The 22,231-nt window shown below is 41.4% G+C and overlaps 1 protein-coding gene and 1 long non-coding RNA gene across 4 annotated transcripts; one reads left to right on the forward strand and one right to left on the reverse strand.

Moving 5' to 3' along the window:
• Positions 1–3,004: 3,004 nt before the first annotated feature.
• PABPC1 (poly(A) binding protein cytoplasmic 1) lies at positions 3,005–20,295 on the reverse strand. 3 transcript variants are annotated; one of them, XM_074577538.1, is made up of 15 exons: positions 19,431–20,295; positions 14,486–14,679; positions 14,268–14,383; positions 12,219–12,358; positions 10,830–10,924; positions 9,156–9,293; positions 8,966–9,061; positions 8,266–8,538; positions 7,989–8,082; positions 7,690–7,800; positions 6,676–6,830; positions 6,144–6,228; positions 5,830–5,960; positions 5,432–5,527; positions 3,005–3,448 (listed from the first exon to the last, which is right to left on the reverse strand). In XM_074577538.1, exons 1-14 carry the CDS (start codon positions 19,621–19,623, stop codon positions 5,435–5,437), a joined length of 1,914 nt encoding a protein of 637 aa, XP_074433639.1. In that variant the 5' UTR covers positions 19,624–20,295; the 3' UTR covers positions 3,005–3,448; positions 5,432–5,434. The 3 variants fall into 3 exon arrangements, 2 of the variants coding, with proteins under 2 accessions (XP_074433639.1, XP_074433640.1); XM_074577539.1 differs by having other exon boundaries at positions 12,228–12,358; positions 19,431–20,230; XR_012585779.1 differs by lacking the exon at positions 10,830–10,924 and having other exon boundaries at positions 19,431–20,206.
• A 303-nt stretch (positions 20,296–20,598) lies between these two features.
• Positions 20,599–21,258, forward strand: LOC141739733 (uncharacterized). The gene is made up of 2 exons (XR_012585780.1): positions 20,599–20,850; positions 20,940–21,258. It is a non-coding gene; the product is annotated as an uncharacterized LOC141739733 (long non-coding RNA).
• The last annotated feature ends 973 nt before the right edge of the window (positions 21,259–22,231 follow it).

Consider the following 22,231-nt stretch of genomic DNA (forward strand, 5'->3'; position numbering starts at 1 on the left):
TTTACAGCAGTACTCTAAAGATACATTGATAGAGGTACTAACACACACATTGTTTGCTATCTCTAAGATTTAAAAAAAAAACAAACAAGCAACAAACAGAAGACATTGATTAACTAGGCTTCTGCAGTATACAGTGGGGAATTACCATGTAATTAAGAGTGGGAAGAAATAAACCCAACCAACCCAGGGTTTTGTTTTCTTAAGCTGTCATGATCGCCTCAGCAGAATTGCCTCACTGTTTCCTTTCACCACAAAAATTAACCTAGTATTTCAGGCTGGTACAGATGCTAGTGCTTGACACACCCACATAAGCCTTATACAAAGCAGGAAGAACCCCTCTTTTCCTCCTTTTTCAGTTTCCCTGCATGCAAGAGGTTAAGTCACTTGCACATTCTTACAAAACATAAAAATTAGCTTTGTTAACTCCAGCAGACTCTCCAAAGACCTATTACCTCTTATCTGGGGAAAAAAGCAGAAGTAAGGTGACCTCTTGTTTTCCTGTTAGGGCCCTAAAACTCCTGCAAATAGTTAGGTCTTTATATTATCCTTTAGACCTTAAAGGTATTAAACCTTTAATGTCATCTGATTCATCAACATTTCTGTTATGGTGCTTTAAGGTCTTTAAAACTGCCTCCAAAGCTTTAATGTTTTTCTAGTTGACATTACATAAAATTAAGCTTGTACATTCAACCTCTTATCCTGTACATATCTTGTTTGAATCACCTCCTGTAAGAATTTTTGAAATTGGATGGTAAGTCCTACATAATTGTACACTTAAGCAAGATTGCAAATTAAAGGCTAACCTACTCTGCTCTCCAACAAGACTGAACATAAGAATGGTACAAGCTTAACCTAATGCTTTTATAGCAAAGTGAGAGATTTTAAATAGGATTCATTTATGGCCTACCAGTTTCACCTCTCTATGCTAGGCTTATTTCTCAAATTCACTTAACAGAAAAAATCTGAAGATCTTTGGACAAGGGGAAAAATAAGGCCACTCTTGAATTGTCTTTTGTGGGACTTCAGAAAGCATACTATAGGGATTTAAGACTGCAGCAATAGGTTCAGAGAACACTGGCATTCCCCCCATACAGCATGGATTTCAGAGAGCCTTCCAGAAAGAACTCACTAACCCCTTCCTGTGATTCTGTAGGAATTGTATCCTTTAAATACAGCAATTAGAGCCCAATGGATTGCGTTCCTCCATGACGAGCAGATCTTCAATCCTTTCCCCCATCCTAGCCTGCCAGGTTTTTCTTCTCTGCAAAAGGAGGACATGCCATCTTCACTGCTTCCTTTCTCTCCCTGCATTATCAATTTTGATTAAGCAGCTTACAGAGCCAATTATGGGCTAAACTGGGTAGAAAATGCCTCTCATATTCTGCAAGTCTGCAGAAAATACTCCCCTAAAGGAAGGAGGCAAAAAAGCAAGGCAGCAACTGCAGGATAACCCATCTGTAGATGGACAACTTCAATGTATCTGCTAACTTACACAGTGCAAGTTTGTTTTACAACAAAAGCTCTTGTTATTCTGTCTCTCTTGATTATGCATTTAACAGTTTTCATCCTGCAAAACTCTCAGCCTCAGTAAGGACCTGTAGCAAATTACACAGCTGATATGCTGGTGTTGGCTCTTCTCACTTTTGCCGCCGTCGGTCATTTGCTTGGATGCCCCTTTTAAGTGACTAAGACACAAGCTGAGCTAAAGGTCCTATTAGCCCCAAGTGAAGACAGGATTATTTCTATGGTATTGTACACCAGATCAGATTTAGATCAAGCAGCAATTTGTTTTAAAAAGGCACAGCCTCCCTTTCAGTTCTATTTTTCAAATGACAGTCAAGCATAAGGATGAACCAGGAAGGTCACCTTTTGCAGGAAGAAGCAGATTCCTGGAGCCAGTAAAACTGCTGTAATTATTTCACCATTCACAAATTTAAGAAAGAAAACAACCACCAAGTTTCACATAAGCTCACTGTATGCAGAGCTCTGTTAACACATTACAGCTGGAAGTTACTGAAAAGAGCTTGGTAGTTTTAATATTAAGTAATAAGGATTAAATTTCAGATCACTTTCTTAGTTTTCAAATCTGCTGATTAAAGCATCCTAACCGTATTCTTTTTCAGCAATAATTCAGTAATTTAGTTACCAAAGAGGCTAGCTGAGGCTTCCAAAGCTGCCTCTGACAAGAAGGATTTGTTCAGCACATTAAAACCCCCAAAATATAATAGTTACAACTAAACCAATTGCTCTCTAACTACCAGGGGTGGGGTGGGGAGCAGTAGGAAGAAAAGCTAACAGCCATTCGCTTGTTAGGGAACACAGCATTAGAAATATCTGACTTGGGGGATTAAGCAGTCCTGTCCACAGGATTTTTACTATGTAAAAAGCATGATCTTTTGGTTACTATGCATTCAATTTTTAATGCGTTACCACCTGAAGCCTCACTTGTTTTGTTCTAGGAATGCCTTGCGTTCATACCTTGACAGTAAGGGAATTTTGCAACACTGTCTATTGCAGCCAATCTTTGCTTATTCACCTATATCCATATGATTACCTCCACCTCACAGTTCATTAGCCATCTAAAGACACAGCCTGAGACCTGTGTAGATTGGTCCTTCCACCAAAACCTGTGAAAACGAACACCACATGCAGGTGGTCAAAGGGGATCATGTGTTGGTATGTTACACAATTCCAACGCAGGCCTTTTATAATAACATTTTTTACTGATCATCTGAAAGTAGAGTATTTAAAAGTCCACTTCTAATTAGACAATGACAAAAACTCAGACATCATGCTACTAAGGATTTAAAACCCAGATATGGATTTATCAGCTCTTTTCATTTGTTTTAATGCCTAAGTTTATATTCTCAGTAACAGGTGGCTGTGTGTGCTAATCTTCTCTAGAAACTGCTAAAACATACTATAGAGTGGGATTCTAACCTGGTGTTCTGAATGACAACCTGATCAGAAGTACACCGTACAAAATAAAACTATCACAAGTAAATCAGTGTTTAAGGAATTTTTATTAAACCAAGAATTTTATAATCCAAATTACGTTTCTTTGCTCAGCTATCAATTCTCACTGTCAACTAAAACAGTGGTGATATTCTGAGCTTTTCCACAGTAAAGAATTACAAAATTAAAGAAAGGAATGCTTTAAATTTTTGTACTGTGCTGAAAATTCTTTTCCCCCGGGTTTATAAAACATTAATTTGTATTTTTTATTTTACTATTTTTTTTTTAAATTTTTAAATCAATAAGTAATCTAGGACTAGCACTTGTTTTGCTAGCCCCGGCGTTGCTCTGTACATAAGCTTCAAAGTTTCCTTTCCTTTTTTTATTTATTTTATATTTTGCAATGTTTTTCTCAATATTTAATAGTTTTTCCATGTTTAGATTTTTTTTTTCTTCGGTGAAGCGAAGTTCTAGATTGTAGTCCCGGATCTTTCTGCAAACAAAAACAATGCTGTTAGGTTTTAAAAACAAAGCAGCACCTTATGATTTCTGACATGCTTTCTGCAACTGTAAGCCAACAGTACTTTGGGCTTTCACAGTATCAATCATACCAAAGTTCTTTACAAGTGTATCAGAGGTATCCCCCACTTTTTAGAGTCATTTGAGTAAAGTAGCAAGTATCACAGACTTGGGATAAGACAAAACCAAGTCTAGAACTAAACAGTGCTCTGCACAGCATGGCCTTGGATAACAGCTACGCACAATAATTTGTTACTATAACTAATTTGACTGAATGTCACCTCCATTCGTAAGGCCAGCATACGAAGGCTCATCAAATAACTACACTAGCAGTGTAGTTATTTGATGAAACAAAATTTCCAGTTTTCAGTATTTTCATGGAGCATACAGAGTAATGGTCTCAAAGTCTGGTCATCTTAGTTTAGGACAGGCAACTTATTCAGCACTTTATCTCTGGCATGAAAGCGTCACTAGCATAAAAAAAATACGGAAAAAGAAAGAAGGGTGGAAAAACCAAGACTCAAATTCTGCCTCCAAAAGGAAAGTTGCAGAAATGAAAAGACCAAGAAAAAAAAGAAAATTTTAAGTGATCAAATATTGAAGCAGGCATCTTCAGCGTATAGCTATAGATGTGGAAAGTTCATAGACAGGCAAAACCTAACTGGACTGAATAGAGAACAGATTCCTCTATCACCCTTTGAAAATTGTAAAGATACCACTTTTTACCTCTTCCTGTCATGCAAAATTAAAATACTAACGCCACAGAGGGCAATAAAGAAAAATCAATATTTTAATTGACATTGAAGTTAAATTCACCAAAACATGAAGTCAAGACAATACATAACTTAGTTTTTAATTACTGTATAATTTTAGATTTTGGCAAGTATATACAAATTATAGTGCAAATAAGCTATTTAATTTCTAAAGAAAAATAGGATTGGATTATTGTTTCAAGCTTATTTCAACTCTGCAAGTTCCTCTTGAACAACGGTATGAACAGTAGCATTTGACAGAGCTGCCTATTTTTGTACACATGCCTAGAGCTAATCTCAGCTAAATACATTGTTAAAACAATCATAGAATCACCTAGGTTGAAAGGGACCTTTCAGATAATCTAGTCCAACCATCAACCCAACTCTGACAAAAACCATCGCTAAACCATATCTCTAAGCACTATGTCTACCCACCTTTTAAACACCTCCAGGGATGGTGCCTCAACCACTTCCCTGGGCAGCCTGTTCCAATGCTTTATAACCCTCTCAGTGTAAAAACTTTTCCTAATATCCAGTCTAAACCTCCCCTGGCGCAACTTGAAGCCGTTTCTCATAGTTGCAGAGAGCGATAAGGTCTCCCCTCAGCCTCCTTTTCTCCAGGCTGAACAATCCCAGCTCCCTCAGCTGCTCCTCATAAGGCTTTTTCTCCAGACCCCTCACCAGCTTCATTACCCTTCTCTGGACCTGCTCCAGCACCTCAATGTCTGTCTTGCGGTGAGGGGCCCAAAACTGAACACAGTACTCGAGGTGGTGCCCCACCAGTGCCAAGTACAGGGGGACGATCACTTCCCTAGTCCTACCCACCACACTGTTCCTAATACAGTCCAGGATGCTGTTGTCCTTCTTGGCCACCTGGGCACACTGCTGGCTCATATTCAGCCAACAGTCGATCAACACCCCCAGGTCCTTTTCTGCCGGGCAGCTCTCCAGCCACTCCTACCCAGGCATTAATGCATTAATTCCAGCTAAATATGCAAGACAAAATGTCAGTAGCATTTGCTAACCAAGAGCTACAGAACTGGACAACAGGCTTGAGCACAAAATCTGTTTACAACTGTGACCACAGCTGGTACTCTCTTTGGCTGCAAACGATCCACAGCCTGGAAGGACACTGCTTATAAGGCCATGGACTGAGGACTATTGCCCTACTCAATCTATAAAACTACAGTGCACAGAAAACTTACTTATTAAACACTTGGAACCCCAGTGGGATTGTTAACTGCTTTTTGAGCAGCCTCTTTAGCTTGGTGGGCTTGTAGTACGGCTACAGCTTCATCAACCTGTAAAGTAAAAACCAAAAATTAATAAAGGGAAGCTTAGTAATTTCTATGTATTTAAGTTAATGAAACAGTTTAAATTATACATACAAACAGTGCCTGCATTGTTAAAAAAGAAAGGGCAACATTACAGTTTCAGTTCATGCTAACTGAAGTCACTGTCACCCTCTGAAAGAGGGTATTCTAACTTCTCACCCTGGGCCACTGCTGCATTGCTGCTACTCCACTGTGCCAGCATGAACACCTGTTACATCAGTGTAGAGTTAATTGCTGGTAAGACTAGTGTAAAGGAAAAGTCCACCTACCTTCGAACGAAGAGACTCAGGAGACTCGAGCATGTGGAGGAGTTCGGAGTTGTCAATCTCCAACAACATACCAGTGATCTTACCCGCCAGAGTTGGGTGCATGCTTTGAATGAGAGGAAATAGACGTTCACCTAGAGAGAAAAAAGTTCAGAGTGACAAATGTCATCTGCCAAACAGCCTAGATTTAAGGGAAATGGGAAACAAACACCTTGTTCTACTGCTAAAACCATCTATTCCGCATTTTAAGATTGATAAAAAGAGGACTTTGGCTGTCCTTCTGCTACAAGGCATGGAGAAAGATCTCGTGTACATACCTAACATCTGCTTTTGTTCTTGTGGAGGGGCAGAAGCCAACATGGAAGCAGTCAAGGGTTCCTGACCTTGCACATGGACAGCAGGCTGCAAATTAATTTAACACCATTTCAATATTAAATTCTAGTTCATAAATTAGGTGCAGCTTCAAATATTCAGTGTTCCACAACTCAGCACAAACAATGCCTGCACTGTCAGAAACATGGAAGAAATTACAACTAAGTCAATTTAATCAAATAGTGCTGGTTAGAGCTGAGTGATGCTGGAGATTAGTTAATCAACCACTCCATTGTGGAGTGAACACAAGGAGAATTCAGGCTAAGGTATCAAGCAACTGGAAAATATGAAGTAACACAGGATCACATCCTGTCACAGGGAAACTTGAAATATACTTAAAACCCCAAGGCTGTAACTCTGCTGCCACAATGCAGAGCCTGAATTCTAGAGTAAGAAAGACAACTCTTACTCATAAGCGCCCCCTCCCCCTTCCTCTGCAAAAAACAGCAGCATGGACCAGTTCCTAAAATTACATACCTGCTGCATAGCAACTTGCGGCTGTGTATTAAGATGCTGCTGAGGATTACGAACACCTGCAGCGTATTTGTATTGTGGTACTGTGCGTACAGCAGGAGTAGCTGCAGTAGCTGCTGCTGCAGGACGTGGACCCATTGTTTGTGTTGATGTATTAGCTGAAAAGACAACATAACTCCATATGTGAATAGTTAATTTTTTTATTTAGCCTACACTGTACAAGTTTAAAAAAAATCCAGCCTAAACTGAACACCTAATTTAGGTATTATATTACAGTTTCATCTCAGTAGTATTGTAAACTGTCACATCGCTGGTCGTATCTGAAGGTTCAAAGCTCAAAGTTTACTGGATGTTACTTTCTAGTCACTTCACCAATGAATTGCTTTTCTTACATGCTACTGAAAAAAGATCTGTGACAAAACATTCACTTTGGTTGAGTATTAATTTAATTTCATTCTAACCTCAAAGGACACTTGATTTCCTGAGCACATTAACACCAACAGTAATCCTAAAAAAAGATACTTTCATGAAGTAGATAGCTAAAGAATGCTACTGCCTAATACATTCTGAGAGAATTAAGACTCCATTACAATCAATTCCAGTTCATTCAGTGATGTGCAGATTCTGTGTACCTGACACTGGCTCACAGTATTCTGTGACAAAATAGTAAGAGCTAAAATTCTATCATCTCAGTATTTCTACATGCAACCTATTACTACAATTGCCACAACGATGTTTACAAGTGGCAGAAGCTGTCATACCCTATTATTAAAATGCACACTAAAAGAAGAAATGCTTCATGCTGAAGAAATGGAACCACAGCAGGATTCTTTGCTGGGACAATATTTAAAGCAACTACAAGAAGGTCATACTAGCTTACTCATTTAGTAAGGACCCAGAAAAGGGGGGGGAAGTGTTACCACATGCGATACTGAACTTACAAATGCTTTTGAGAGATCATTCTGAATCAGAAAAATTAAAAGTCTAATACTTAAAGTTTGCAGAAATGAAACTCACCAACACGTTGTGTTGACATGACTCGTGGAACTTGTGAAGAAGCTGGTCTCATGGTACTAAACGGTGGTCTGGGTGCTGCTGGGCGGATAGCACCAGGCATGTTTTGGAATGCTATGTTTTAGAGAAAATATATTCAGTTACATGCTGAAACACTGAATGGTGAGAAGAGTTCAGAAGTAATATCTCTAACATGACAAAGAGAAGACTGATACTGCAATGCCATTAAAATGCATTTAAAAATGCAAAGGTAAATGCTATCGAGTTTACCACAATCACTGGGAAGAGGTAAAGTGACTTACGATGAGGTCTGGCACCCTGAGCAGTCCAGCGAGGACTAGGTCTAGCAAGTTGAGCGAGCTGATTAGTAGGATAGTATGCAGCACGGTTCTGAGTCTGTCAAATACAAAAACATGTGTAACTTTATTATCTTGGAAGGGCATGCTGAAGTCCATCACCTTTCTGCTCTGAAATCAGAATGCTGAAATTATGGACACATGCCAATAGTTGTATTTACTATTAAATCTAAACAGATTTTATACACAGTACAAAACATTCAGTTATCATCTCTACACATACCTGTGGGATAGCTGCCATGAAGTAACCTGAAGGAGGTGCTGGTTGGTAAGGGTTGATTACAGGATTGGGTACTGCTCTTACACTTGCCATTCTCTGCATATACTGGTTGGTGAGATGAGCTTGGCGCTCTTCTTTACGCTGGGCTAGAGCTACATATAATGGTTTAGTAGCCACAATTCTACCATTCATTTCTGTGACAGCTTTGGTGGCTTCTTCTGGTGATGAAAAGCATACAAATCCAAATCCTTTGCTGCGGCCACCTTCCATCATGACCTGTCAGTATAAATTAAAACAAGAAAATGTCATATCTACTCAACTTGCATGAGTTTCTTTTTTCAGATTACTAGAAGTGAGACCACAGGTTTGTTTTACTGAATTGATTTATAAAAAGAAATATAATTGCTTAATTAATAGCTGCTTATTAATACAGATGACAATCTCAGTGAAGTAATAATGAGCACATTACTGCACTGAAAAGATGTCATTTTTCTCTTCAGTTTATTTCAAGAAAGGATGATCATATGCATTCAACCTGAGAGGTACAGTAATCAAGAAAGATGTCCACAAATATGGTATATAGTAGCAGCAGTAGGTGACTGGGTCACATCTATTAGTCAATGAAAAAAAAGACTTTTCCTTGGTGAAGGACACTGTTCATTTTCAGAGAAAGGACAAGCACAGTTTATAAGCTTTACTTTACCTTTGCACTTGTGATTGTACCAAATGGGGAGAATTCTTTTCGAAGACGCTCATCGTCAATCCCGTCATCAAGATTTTTCACGTAAAGGTTGACACCCTAAACAAAGGCAAGTTATCATTGAAAGCAAACAGTCTGTGTAAATCTAAAAATATCATAGAATAAATTTAGTCCTCTTGAATTAAAACGGAACCTGGTATCTGGTGATCCTGTCCTGCTTCATTTGTTCGAACTTGCGCTTCAGCTCCGTCTGTCTTTCCACCTTTTTCTGAGCCCGGCCAACATAGATTTGTTTCCCATTGAGCTCTTTCCCATTCATCTCATCTACAGCCTTCATTAATAAACAAGAGGTTAGCAGTGCTTTGTATTCCAGTGTTTTTCAGGCAAACAAAAACAACAGTAATGCAAATATAAAAAGTTCCATAAGGATTCCAGAAAAAGATCCAATCCATGTACAATATCACTAGCTGAAACAAAATACCCCAAGACTTCCCTGCTTAAAGTCAAACAGAAATTGCTTTGAGTGTGCTTCTCTCCAGTTAAAGAAAAGTCAGAAGGGATCAAAAAACTTTTCTTACATGAAGTTGGAAAAAAAAAATAATTTCAACTCACACAATGAAGAACTATTTCTCCAGCCTTACTGTACTAAAGGCAGAGAAAATAAAGTAAATTAAGCTGAAAAGCTCTAATTCACATACCTGAATTCTGTTTTTAAAAGTACCATCTGAAACCATGGTATCTAGCAGATTTTCTTTACTGTATGTTAAGCTACAGCTGGCATAGATGGCTTTTTTTTTAAATTTTATATCTTTTATTAAGGAAATACTTAAAGAGGATGAAAATACGAACTTTTTTCCTTTAAGCCATTTTGAGTTACAACTACTAAGGTGTGAAAACTGTCACAGATTTATTCAATTAATTTAAAACAAGAAGTCACAGAAGGGATTGTATACCTTCATAATCAAAGCGATTAAAAACATATCTACTGAGATATTAGAATTTATTATTTAAAACACTGTACATCTGATTCTGACTACTATAAGAGAAACAATTCGTCAATGAATGTAAGCAAGACTGAACAAAGTAGATGCAAGACAGACAGGATTTGTTCTCATCTCTTGTTTGTATACTTGCACTACTGACAAATCACAGAACCACCTTCTGAAAAGCAAACTTCATTTGTTGCCATGATTTGTTCCATGCTGAGTTTTTCTCCTGATGCTATGTCCCTACTGCCAGAGTCAACTGACACATCAAAGCAAACCAGCTGACAAAGAATGAAGTTATACAGCATACCGGCATGTTATAGACATATACCTGAATTAAAAGGACCCTTCTTCCCGAGTTACTCTTCAGAGTAAAAGCAACATCACAGGGCTCTATGACTATTTTCTTATAGTTATGCCAAACATGCTCCATAAAACTAACAGCTTTCCTGCTGACTTTGCAGTGCTGAAGTTCAAAAACACAATCCTTTCTGCCTTGCACAAATCTTTTGTGCAACCAAATTGCATCCAATGATTCATCTGGGTTTTGCACAGATGGAATAATTTACCATGCTTTAATTTACCATGCGTGTATGTTGCCCAGCACAAGGGACTCCAAATTTCATTGAGACAGCCCAACTACAACAGGTTATTAAATTATTCAAGATTCCCCATTTCTACACTAGTTCCAGCTGTCTCAGAGTATCTTGACTTAATAGGCTCCTCAAATCAACTGAAAGCACTCTAAATGGTAGAAACCACGCTAAGTCATTTACGAAGAAGACACCTGTTTTTGCAGTGTCCTTGGACCAATTAAAACCCCTTAATGAATTCACAGGGTCTCAGTTACAGAATTCCTAAAATTAAGTTCAAAAGCTTACTTTTTGGGCATCTTCGTGTCTTTCAAAACTAACGAAGCCAAAGCCTTTGGATTTTCCACTCTCATCAGTCATAACTTTGACACTTAGGGCAGGACCTAAAAGGAGAATTAAATACTTATGCATTGTATACAGCAAATATTCTCTTCATGTTTTGAACATCCTCTTTAGAAGTCTTAGTATTTAGTTTGCTTCACTGGTATTACAAAGGACTTCTGCACCAATTATAGTACCTAAAGCATCATCCATTAATACAAAATTGCTAGTTTGCCCTGATGCTGAACTTCAGCCATTATGGCTGAAGTCTGACATGTTGAATTTCGTTCCTACTGTATTTTCAACCAAAATGGGGTAAGAATTTCACCTCAACATGAATGAAGTTGGTTTTCTCATTAAAAATTACAGCATTTAAAAAGCATTAGTGCTTCCATCCTTTGAAACAGGTACTGAAAGCCGGAGAGGAGGCCCTTCTATTTTGAACATGCCTTACCATCTATCCTAGTAAAAGACCATCACAGTTCAGCAATTCCAAACCCTTGAAAAATTGCAGTTGACAGACTCAGTTGAGACAGATATTGGCAGCTAAATTCACTACTGTTTTCAACCACAGATACTTGAATAGTAGAAAGGAGTTTCCTGTAAATGCTGTTTAGGGGTGCTATAGAATGTATCATCTACAAGACTTTGTCTCACTTTACAAGATATCCACTGGAGAACAGCAAAAGCACGGAGGAAAGGAAATACAAAAAGAAAAAACCACCCTGAGGCTGAAAATAAGAGATATGTGCCCTATAAACAAGTATAAGAATATGTAGTAGAATTAAGGAGTTTGCCATTTCCTGTTTTGATGGTGACTCACCATATACATTACTAGATCATGATGATATGCCTGCCATAATTTTTCCCCGTGCAGAGCCGAGGATCAAGACAGAACCAAATATCTCACCAACAGAAGAGTTCCTTATAATTTCCTATTAGGTCACCCACCACAATGCAACTGAATAATGAAAGCAGAGATACTCAGAGTAAAGGCAAGTCTGCAGGTCAATGAAAGCAACAGCAAATTAATTTGTCATGTATCCTGTAATGAATTCATAACATCAGTCTGTACTAAACCAGAAAACACTTCTATTTGCAACTTAAAATAATTGCAAAACCCATTCAAAAGACTATTTAGACATATTATTTTCAGATTATTGGAAACAATTCTGATGGCAGGATTATATATGCTATTCTGCCTATTTAAAACTTTGCAGTACCTTTTTTCATTTTTTTAAATCAACATCAGACAGCCAGCTGATTCCTTATATTATAAGGCTCTGTACAGATAAGATGCAAGAAGTAAGCTCAAGTTCACTTGTGCTTATATAAACTTAAGCTTTAAGACATTACCAAACTTGCCAAAGAGTTCCTTAAGTCTCTCATCATCCATGTCTTCTCCAAAATTCTTGATGTAAACATTGGTGAATTCCTTTGCTCTGGCTCCAAGCTCTGCCTCGCGTTCCTTGCGGGATTTAAACCTTCCAACAAATCTAGTTGCAGGAGAAGAGAACAGTGCAGATTAAAGCAAGTCTGTCAAGCTTTAAAAATTTACTTTAATCCTCTGGCTTCACATTTTATTCTTAATCAGTCTCATTATTCACTATAGGCATGAAATTCTTTAGATAAAATATTTACAATAAAACTCCACCAGAAAAACAATTTCACTGTCCTTTGCTACATCACTGCACTTAGCACAGTTACTAGCACAAAAATGCTTTCAAGCCATTGGCGAGATTGTTCACAGTTACAAAACAGCCTTTGACAATAGGAGCTGGACAATGGCACACAGTACTAGGTAAAGTGGCTGAAGAGAAATTCTAGACATCAGCTTAATCCTTCTGCCATACTAAAAACTTGGCAGCCTTAAAGCAGTTACCATTCTCCCATCCAATTTTTAAGCAAGATATTTAACTAACCTCCACAACTAACTCCCTTACACACCTTTCCAACCTTTCCAGCCTATTTCAAAGCAAGACTTTTGTTTATTTTGGCTTGGGTTTTTTTTTTTGTTGTTGTTTTTTTTTTTTTTAATAAGCATAGAGAAATAAATAGTTCAGCTTGCTCTTTAGTCAAATACCATTGTGAATTGGCTGGGAACACGAAAGATCAGTTCATACTGTCAAAGAAAGAACAGAAGCTGAACACAACGCTCTGCAACCCAAGGAACTGCTCTAGTACAGATGTTACATGGCTAACACTGACTTCTGTTTACAGTAGACTTTTCCTCTCAAATTTTAGTGTATTGTACAACTTATTGTTCCAAATCTGACAAATCCAATAAAGTAGCATACAGTAACTCAACATTTTCTTAAACTTTGACAACATCATCCAATTTATAGTAACCAAGGATGGTAAGAATGATAGCGCAATGTGTTCAGCAGATTTTGATATGAGTGAAGTACTTTAATTCACTTTTAAAAGCCTAGCCCGAAGAGAAATTCAAAGCAAAGTTAACTCTCATGATGCATTTTACTAAACAAAGTTTACATAAATCATGTGCTTTTATGAATACACACTATCCTTTTCTTACTAATTTAAAAGGTGGTATATAGATGGAAGCTGAGTAAAAACATTCACAGTATGCCAGTCAAGCACAGAACAAGCAGGAAAGCAAAAAGTCTCAAAAATGGATGTTCTCCCTGTATGTGGCTTGATCCATTCATCTCTACATGTAAAAATAATCCATGATGGTAAGTTGATGCTGATTTCTGATATACTTTTTCCAAAGCCTCTCAAGTATTTAGAGAGCTATTCTTTTGTAACTACACCAAATACCACAATGATCCCTTAGGCATAGCTGTGAGGCACACAAGCTCTCACCCCAGACATAGACATCACTAACAAAGTAGCCAAATAACATTTTCCATACAGAACAGTGACAATGTTTAAAACATTATGTTTCTGTAAGTTTTATTTTCTGCTCCTATTTCCTAGATATACCTATTAACAGACATTCATATAAAAACATTAATGACTGCTGTTCAGAACCGAGTAACCCTAGACCTTTAAGTTTCATCCAAAAAATGGACGACATACCTATCCCACAACTCTTATAAAGGAAGTATTATTCAGAATACCCAATGGATTGTATTTTATCTCAGACCAGTAAGATCAGAAAACCAGGTAAGTTCCCAAATCCTCATTACAGCGTTGACTTGTAAGACAACTAATACAACAATTTTTGCCCTAGTGTCCGTTATTAGTCTTTTCTGAACTTATTCTGCCTTTAGAATAGGCAGGTGATACATTCCATAGTATTCCTAGCACTAAAATTCTAAATATTCTTTAAAATTAGAAAATGTTAGAACAACCTGTCTCTTCTAGGTAAGCTTTAAATATTTGTCCACTATAAAATGAATTTCAGTCTGTTGACCCCCAACTACGTATTTATGTACTTACACTTTGCGGTCATTAAGCAGCATACCATTCATTTTTTCAATAGCTCTTTCTGCAGCTTCTTGTGTCTCAAAATGTACAAATCCATAACCCTTGGATCCATTTTCATCACATACCACCTATTAAAGAAAAACTCCACTGTAATACCTATGGAATGTTTCCAGAGTAAATTGAGTTTTTTTGTGTCAAACCATTAAATGTACCAATAATTTTCCACTAACCTTACAAGACAGGATGTTTCCAAAAGCAGAAAATGTGTCATAGAGAGCTTTGTTATCAATTGATTTGTCCAAGTTTTTGATGAAGATGTTTCCCACACCACTTTTGCGTAGAGATGGATCGCGCTGAGACCACATGATGCGCACTGGTTTGCCTTTAATGACATCAAAGTTCATGGTATCCAAAGCTCGTTCAGCTGGAAAAACATAATGCAATTAGTAGGAAACACCGGTTACCTTAATAAGCAACACAAACAGCATCTGAAATACAATTCTTCATTAAATTTTTACTGTTTTAAGTCCAGCACCACCACCAAGATGCAAACCCAAACCTCCAATGTAAATAGCCCCCACTCTGTTTTATGCAAGTAAAAACCGGCAAAAACTCCTCAGCAAAAGTTGCAGTAAGGAGACAGGAAGGAGCACAAGTCAGATGAACAAGCTGCAGAAATCCCAGTAGCCTAAAGGATTGGACCCCGCTATGAAAAGGTGGTACGGTGGCAGGAGAAACTGTACCCAGTGATGGCAATTACAACCTATTCCACAGGAGGAAAAAAGTTTTAACATTTGTGAAGTCAGCTGGCCACTCCCACATCACATAGATGCATATTGTACCAATAAAAATGCTTTTAAGCATACAGCCTGTGCCTATATGAGGCCTTTTGCAGACATTAACATAACTCCTAAATCACCAAGACCCCTAAACTGACAAAATTTCCTTGCTAGGTGGAGTTCAAGCCTGGTTCAGGCAGCTATTCCACACAACTTCCTTAGTGGCAAGAGATCTGTGATGGACTTCCAGGCAAGGGACAGCACAATGAGACTTAAAACTAGTACTTAACTTTGAAAATCAGAAATTATATATATTAAAAGCTCATGATGAAATACATACAAGCTCAATGAAGGAGCAAGCAAACAGCAAATTAAAACAGCAAAATGAAGTAATGTAAACCAGGTTTTGTTACTCCAATGTAGCAGTTTTTCCAGTAGAGCTCCATAACTAACTTTTCAAAGCCTGAGTTTAAGTTCTCAATGTATTTAGGTAGGGAAGTATCAAGACTTCAGTTTTTACCTGTCCCTTCAAAGCAACAAGACATGTCTGTCATGTTTTAAGTCAACAAGGTATTTAAGCAAGAAAGAGCAGCAGTTCTCAAGTATCACATATTTTATCATCTACATTAGCTCCTTTTCATCGTCATTCCTGTACATCTGGAAGAACACTGAAAAAAGTCCCAATAAATACCTGAAGTCACACCCATTGGTACTAATTCACATCACTGCAATTTGCACACAGCAAAGCAATGTCATGTTAACAAGACTGAAATCGACTTAGTACTAGTTTAAAAACAGCAACCATGTCAGTTAATTGTTCTTCTTCAGAGAAGGAACAAGGGCCAATCACATTGTGAAAACCATTATTTTTTGTTCTTTAAGTGATGCTTTTATCTTTAGCTATGTTGATAGGTATCGTGGCCAAAGAAAATTTGCAAGCAGACTCTGTTCAGCCAGGACGCCATGTTTTACATCCTTTCTTCCCACATTTTCAGATAAGTGAATTTGAAGATTATATTCTCTGGAAGACATCTGTAGAAATTAAGGAGACAGACTTCTAACATTTTCTTATAAAAACCAAATCTACTGATAATATTACACATTCACATGGCAGTAGCAGTCAACAACTGATGTAAGCTGAAGCCACAAAAAAAAAAGCACTGGCAGTCTTAAGTTAATGAACCTTTCACAAACTTTAATATAAATTAAGCAGGAGAGAAAAGACAACCTAGATACTGATAATGAGAAATAAAAAGCATTGGGAGGCTTTACATGCCAAAAAAAAAAAAAAAGAATTGTGGATATCAGACTTGCCACAGTAGAAACTTCTAACACTTCAGTATTGCCCTGGAAGTCATTAGAATTATTACTGCCAGCACCAGCAAAAGTGCCAGCAACAAACAGTTCATTATTTCCAGAAGTAGTAACAGGGCTTCCTTTACTAGAAAAGAGGCTTTTCTAATTCATGCTAATTGCTTCTAGAATAATCCTGACACTCCTCAAGAATGTGTGTTCCTGGACACATTTCCCAAACATCTGACTCAAAGTGGGTCCGTGCTAGCCCTCGCAAGCATTACTGCTCTGCACTAGCACTGAGCACGTATCTTAGACTGACGCAATTTCTCCACAGACACAGAGCACGGAAGCTCTCAGCAGCTCTCCTCATCTCTTCTACGGAGTAGAAATACAAGAAATTTAACGATTTCTGCTTAACCAACACCATGTTGTCATTACACAATAGATTTTTTAAAACATTACTAGACTACATCCGCAGCCAGCTACAAGCTTCTCTCATTAAAATTCACAACTAGTAAAACTGGCTTACTTTCGTTACATTTCAGCCATAAAAGGAGGCAATTCCATTCAGCAGTTAACTTGTTACCAAGTGGACACACCTACCCATGCTGTACTTTTGCTGATTCTGCTGGAGCTTTTATTGAATGAGTCACCAGTTCCCATTTTAGTTGTGAGCAACTGGACAGTCCACTCTAGTAACAATTTCAAAATCACAGGGAATATACACTTAATGCTCAACTGTGCTAAATGTACATAGCAATAGTTACAGAACAACAAACCTCTGGAAACCTAACCATTCAAAAAAATCTGAAGGGCAAAGTGCGGTTTCAGCTTACTTAAGAATATTTCCAGTTTAGTGATTAAACAAAATTGCCTGGGTTTTACTCGGGACTATGACTCAAATTCAGCAAAGTCACAACTACGAAATGGGTGCATACCTCACAAATGTGTCATCAGGCCTAATTAGTTTTTGGAAGAGCTTTGAGATCCCTACTTTACAGACAGCTGGTAATGTCAAACACACCTTCAAAGAGGTTTTCCAAAACCCGAGGTAGTTGTTACTACTATCTGTTTAATAAGCATAACCCAAGACAAAGCTAAGAATTAGGCTAAACCAAGAAAAGCTAGCTGGACTAGAATCAAAATGAAACCAGTAGTACTGGAAGAATAACCATTCATCCTCGGAGCTCCAAGTTCAAGGTTTCAGTAAACAGACAGAATGATCTCTGAAAAAAGATAATCAGCAAATGCTTTCTAGGCATTTTACATGAATATCAAATTCTAAAAACGTTGCAAAAGTATAATCACACAGTATCATTTAAGTATATTTTAAGCAAGTGCTTCCAGATACGTGCCAGATGCAAGTTTGATACAGATGAGAAATGGACTAGATGTAGAATAAAATACGTGTGCTTCCGGAAGTCTGAAAAATACTTGTAACATTTGGAGTAACAGCATTTCTGTAAGAGGCACATTCTTAAACTCTAAAAGCAAGCACTGCTCAGGTGAAAAAGCTGTACTTGTTCCCACATTTGACAAATTACAAACTAAGTCAGAAAACATAGGGTTGAACAGGTTGCTCAACTAATGACGAGGATGAAGTCGGCCCTTACAGAATTCTGCCATTACTAAGGAGGAGAAGCATCTGAATCACCTTCAACTTCTGCCTTGACATTATCATATCACAGTACTGAGCTATGCTAACCCCTTATTTCTCTTTTTGAGAGTAAACTGTACCATAGTTTTTTATCAAATGAAAGCAAAGTATTATAAGCATTCAAATCGTCTCATCATAAACAATGGCTGAATAAATTAAAAGCTCTCTGAAGTGAGAGAGCTGATAACAGGTGAAATATCTGCCTATTAAATAGATGAGACAGTAACTTTTACTACTTGCATACAGATATCATCGGTACACTAAAGCCTGATCTGATAATGGCTAAATACTAAAGCAAATTTTGAAAGCCAGCTAATGTAATTGCTTGAAAAGTTTGTAATTCAAATCTCTTGCTTTCATATGCTTGAAAATAAAGCCATTACAATAGAAAGCTGTTTACTTAACTGTACTTGAAACCAAGTATGTTTTAGCTGGGACTGCAGAATGTAGAATAAAATTAGTTTTTCTTTAAACTAGACTCCACAGAACTTAGAAGGGGTCACGTTTGGATCCTCTATTGAAACACCCTCCAAACAAACAAGTTGCTTTGCCAAACTTTGCACAAACATGACCAGAACTACACGGGAAGTTTCTTTACTGATGTAACTTCAGAGAACCAGCAACACGTCAGGTAAAGCAAGTTTAATGAACACGCAACTCGGGAAACAGAGTGTCGGAAGAGTTTACTGTGGAGAGAAATGGATCAGTACACAGCTCATCACACAAAGAGCAGGGAAGGGAGGCCCAAGTGGATTCGTCCCCTCCCTACCCGTGACAGACCTGCCGTGGTTGGTGTTTTAACGTTATTATGGCCTGGGCTTTGACTGGACGCCTGTGAAACTACCAAACCACCCCGGCACGTCCTACTTCCTTCTTCAGGCCTCTTAATCACGCACACACACACCCAGCTCCTGCGTAGTTATTAACAGGCGCTAATGACCATGATGCTGTCTCCGAGCAAGCCGCCTTCTTCTCGGGTCCCTGCTGGCGGGGCCAGACGGTGGAAAAGCCGCCCGTCCCCCTTCCCCCATCCCGCCGTACCGGTGCCGCTCCGCCAGGCCCCGGCCTTTCGGGCCCTTCCCCTTTCGGTTCCCGGCGGCGGAAGCGCCTCCCCCCGCCCCCCCCCCCCCCCCCGCCCCGCTTCCCTCCCGCCTCTCCCCGCCACGAGGCGGCCCCGTCAAGGCCCCACCGCCAACTTCCCCCCGCCAAGCTCGCCCGCGTCCCGGCAACACCGGCAGCGCCCGGGCGGGGAAAATGGATACGGGGCGGCGGTGAAGGGGGGGGGGGGGGGGGGGAGAAGTGGGGGCGGCCGCGCCAAGCCCTAGTGGGGGCGGGGGAGAAACATGGCTCCTCCGGCGGCGGCCGCTCCGGCGTTGCCCTCACGCCGCCGCTCCCCCCACCTCCCTCGCCCCCTCCCTTCCCCTCCGCCGGCCACTCACTCACCGTCGGCGGGCTGCTGGAAGTTGACATAGGCGTAGCCGAGCGACCGGCGGGTGATCATGTCCCTGCAGACGCGGATGGAAAGGATGGGCCCGGCGGGGCTGAACTTCTCGTAGAGCATGGCCTCCGTCACGTCGGGGTGCAAGTCCCCCACGTAGAGGGAGGCCATGGGGTAGCTGGGGGCGCTGGGGTTCATCCTGCCGCCGTCTCCCGGCGCGGGAGGGCAAGGGGGGGGCGCTGACGAGGCGAGGAGGCCGCGGCGGCCCGGCGGTCCGTGAGGGCAGGGGCCGGCGGTGTCGGCGCGGCGGCGGAGGGGGGCACGACGCTCCGGAGAAGGATTCGAAACTTAACGGCTGCGGGAGGCGGATGCGCGGCGGCAGCGGCGGGTGGAAGGGGCGGGGGGGGTTTGGCTCACTCCGTGCCGGGCCTGGCGAAGGTGGCGGCGGCTGGTGGTGGCGGTGGTGGCCTCGGCGGAGGGTCGGGCTCGCTCTGTGTCTCCTCTCGGCTGCGCCGGGTCCGGGGGCTTCGCTTCACCGGGTTATTTTATATCAAACCGGCCGGTTGTTGCAGAAGGTTGACGGGAGATGGAAGAGGGAAGGATTAATTTTTTTTTTTAAGTTTTTTTTTTTTATGATTTTTTTTGGCTTTTTTTATATTTTTAGTAATAAATGGTGCGGCGGGGCCGGGCCGGCGTGTCCGGGTGTCCGGAGCACACGCACTGCGCACACAGCTCCGACGGCGGCCGGGGGACAAGGGGGAGGCCGCCGCCCCGGCCGCGCACTATATATACCCGCCCCGCCCCCACCCGCCCCCACCGCGCCGCACGCCACGCACCGGCCGCGCGCACTGCGCAGGCGCCGCCGGCGCTGGGGGGCGGGGCCACGTGCGGCGCCGGCGCCCGGACGGGGACGGGGGCGGGAGGGAGGCTCCGGCGCATGCGCCGCCGCCGGCGGGGAGGGGGTGGAGCTGAGGGGGGCGGCCGGGGGAGAGCGCGCCTGCGCCTGACGACGTCACCGGGGCCTCGGCGCTAGGGCGCGTGCGCTGAGGTGAGAGCACGTGCGCGGCGCGGGGGGGGGGGGGGGGAAGGCGGGGGTCAAAGGGCGCGTGCGCACAGGCAGCGGATCAACGGCGGGAGGGGGGAGGCTGTGCGCGTGCGCTCCGCCCCGCCCCCGCGCCAGTGGCGGCGCCGTCACTGACGCGCGAGCGAGGAAGGTCGCGTGCCGGCCGGAAAGGGCTGGGCCCGGCCGTCCCCCCGCGGCGCGTGGGCGGGAGGGCCGCTTCCGGTCGGGCGGGCGTCGTGAGGGGTTGATGGTGGCGGGTGCGGCGTGGGCGGGCCGCCGGGAAAGGGGCGGCTTCCCAGCGCCGTGCCTCTGGTGGGGGAGTGGAAGGCTTGGTCCTGGGGGCCGCAGCCGCGCTGTGGACGGTCAGTGGGAGCATCCTCCTGCCGGTGCGCGGGCTCGGGCCTCGCTCGGGAGTTTGGGGATTTATTGGGGTTTTATTTGCTTTTTCAAGGTTGTCCTGAGCGCTGGGTGACGTCCCCTGGCGGGATTGGTGTGCTTGCACCAGCCTTTGAAAGGTTTTCGAGCGCAGCTCAGCTGGCTGGTGAGGAGTGCCAGCCAGAACTGTCCGGGACTGTGGAATTTGCTCAAGAAACAGTAGAAGACTGAAGGAAAATGTGAAGCTGCCTCACCAGGAGGAGGATTGTCAGTAGACGGAGAGCTGGGTTTAGCGGGTGCAGCGTTTAGGTTCTCCGCTGGTTGTTCCCTAAGTTTAGTGTACTTCATTGCTGTACTTTGCGTTAAAACATTAAAATTTTGTAGATAGAGTAGTATCAGGCATTACCTGAGTGTCTTTTCATAGTTTCAGTGTGTATGTAAGGCATCTGCCATTATTCTAGGCAATTGGGGAGAGTGTTAGAAGGCAACAATGTCCCATTAGAAGCTTGTGGAATGAGTATCGTCGCTTGTGCCACATAAAGAAGTTTTTAGAGAGAAGCAGCAGTCCTGTGGATTTTAGAAAAGCTGTGACAAGTGTACTGCTCGTTTATTTTTAGCTAGCTTCTCCAGTCCTAAAAAAAAAGAAGTCTTTCACAAAATAGGAAAGTATTTCCCTATCTTTTAGAATTCTGTGCTTTTTTTATTACCAACTAATTAAATCTCACAAAAGGATAGAACCAAATTGAATGTGCTTCATTCCTGCTGAACAAATTAGTACAAATGTAAGGCAAGGAGCCAGATCTTAGGTTTGCCCAAGTCTTGGAGATAACAGCTCTTTAATGTAGTTTTTCTTCTGTGTATGGTGGGTTTTGGTGTGGTTTTTTTTTAACATAGTTTCAACAGAAAGAGGAAGAATTCTCTGTGGTTTTGTATCTTGTTTTATTTTTCTTTACCGGCATTTGCCATCTCGGGTTTAAATAGAGCCGTAGGAGGGAGTACTTGTGGAATTTTGCTGTCACATGCGAAGGATTCCACTTGCATTTGGCAGCTGCTGCAGTTTTACTGCTGCTTGTTGGAGGTCACCAAACCCACAGCAGAACTGGCATGTTCCCATCTGTCTCATGGCAAAGTATGACATCTTCGTTCAACCCCCACCCTGCGCTGGCCTTTCAGACTGAGGTACTGGCTTTGCATTTGAAGCAGCTGACAAAGGAACATGCCGTCTTCTGCTGGCCGTGCTATAGCAATGGTTACTTCTGTCGGATGAGCAAAGCAAACAGCCAGAGACAGCAGTATTTTATAGTGAGGTTTGATGTGTTTCTAAAAGTCACAGTTTAAATTTTAACAAGGAAAAAAAATAAAAGTCTC

This window comes from Larus michahellis, chromosome 2 (genome assembly GCF_964199755.1).
Source record: "Larus michahellis chromosome 2, bLarMic1.1, whole genome shotgun sequence".
Taxonomy (NCBI): Eukaryota; Metazoa; Chordata; class Aves; order Charadriiformes; family Laridae; genus Larus; species Larus michahellis.

Coding starts and splice junctions, on each gene's coding strand:
- PABPC1 (XM_074577538.1), bottom strand. CDS start 19,623: ATGAACCCCAGCGCCCCCAGCTACCCCATGGCCTCCCTCTACGTGGGG. Junction 8,083..8,265: donor TCATGGCAGCTATCCCACAG/GTATGTGTAGAG, acceptor TGTATTTGACAG/ACTCAGAACCGTGCTGCATA. Junction 6,831..7,689: donor CATGTCAACACAACGTGTTG/GTGAGTTTCATT, acceptor TTGTCTTTTCAG/CTAATACATCAACACAAACA.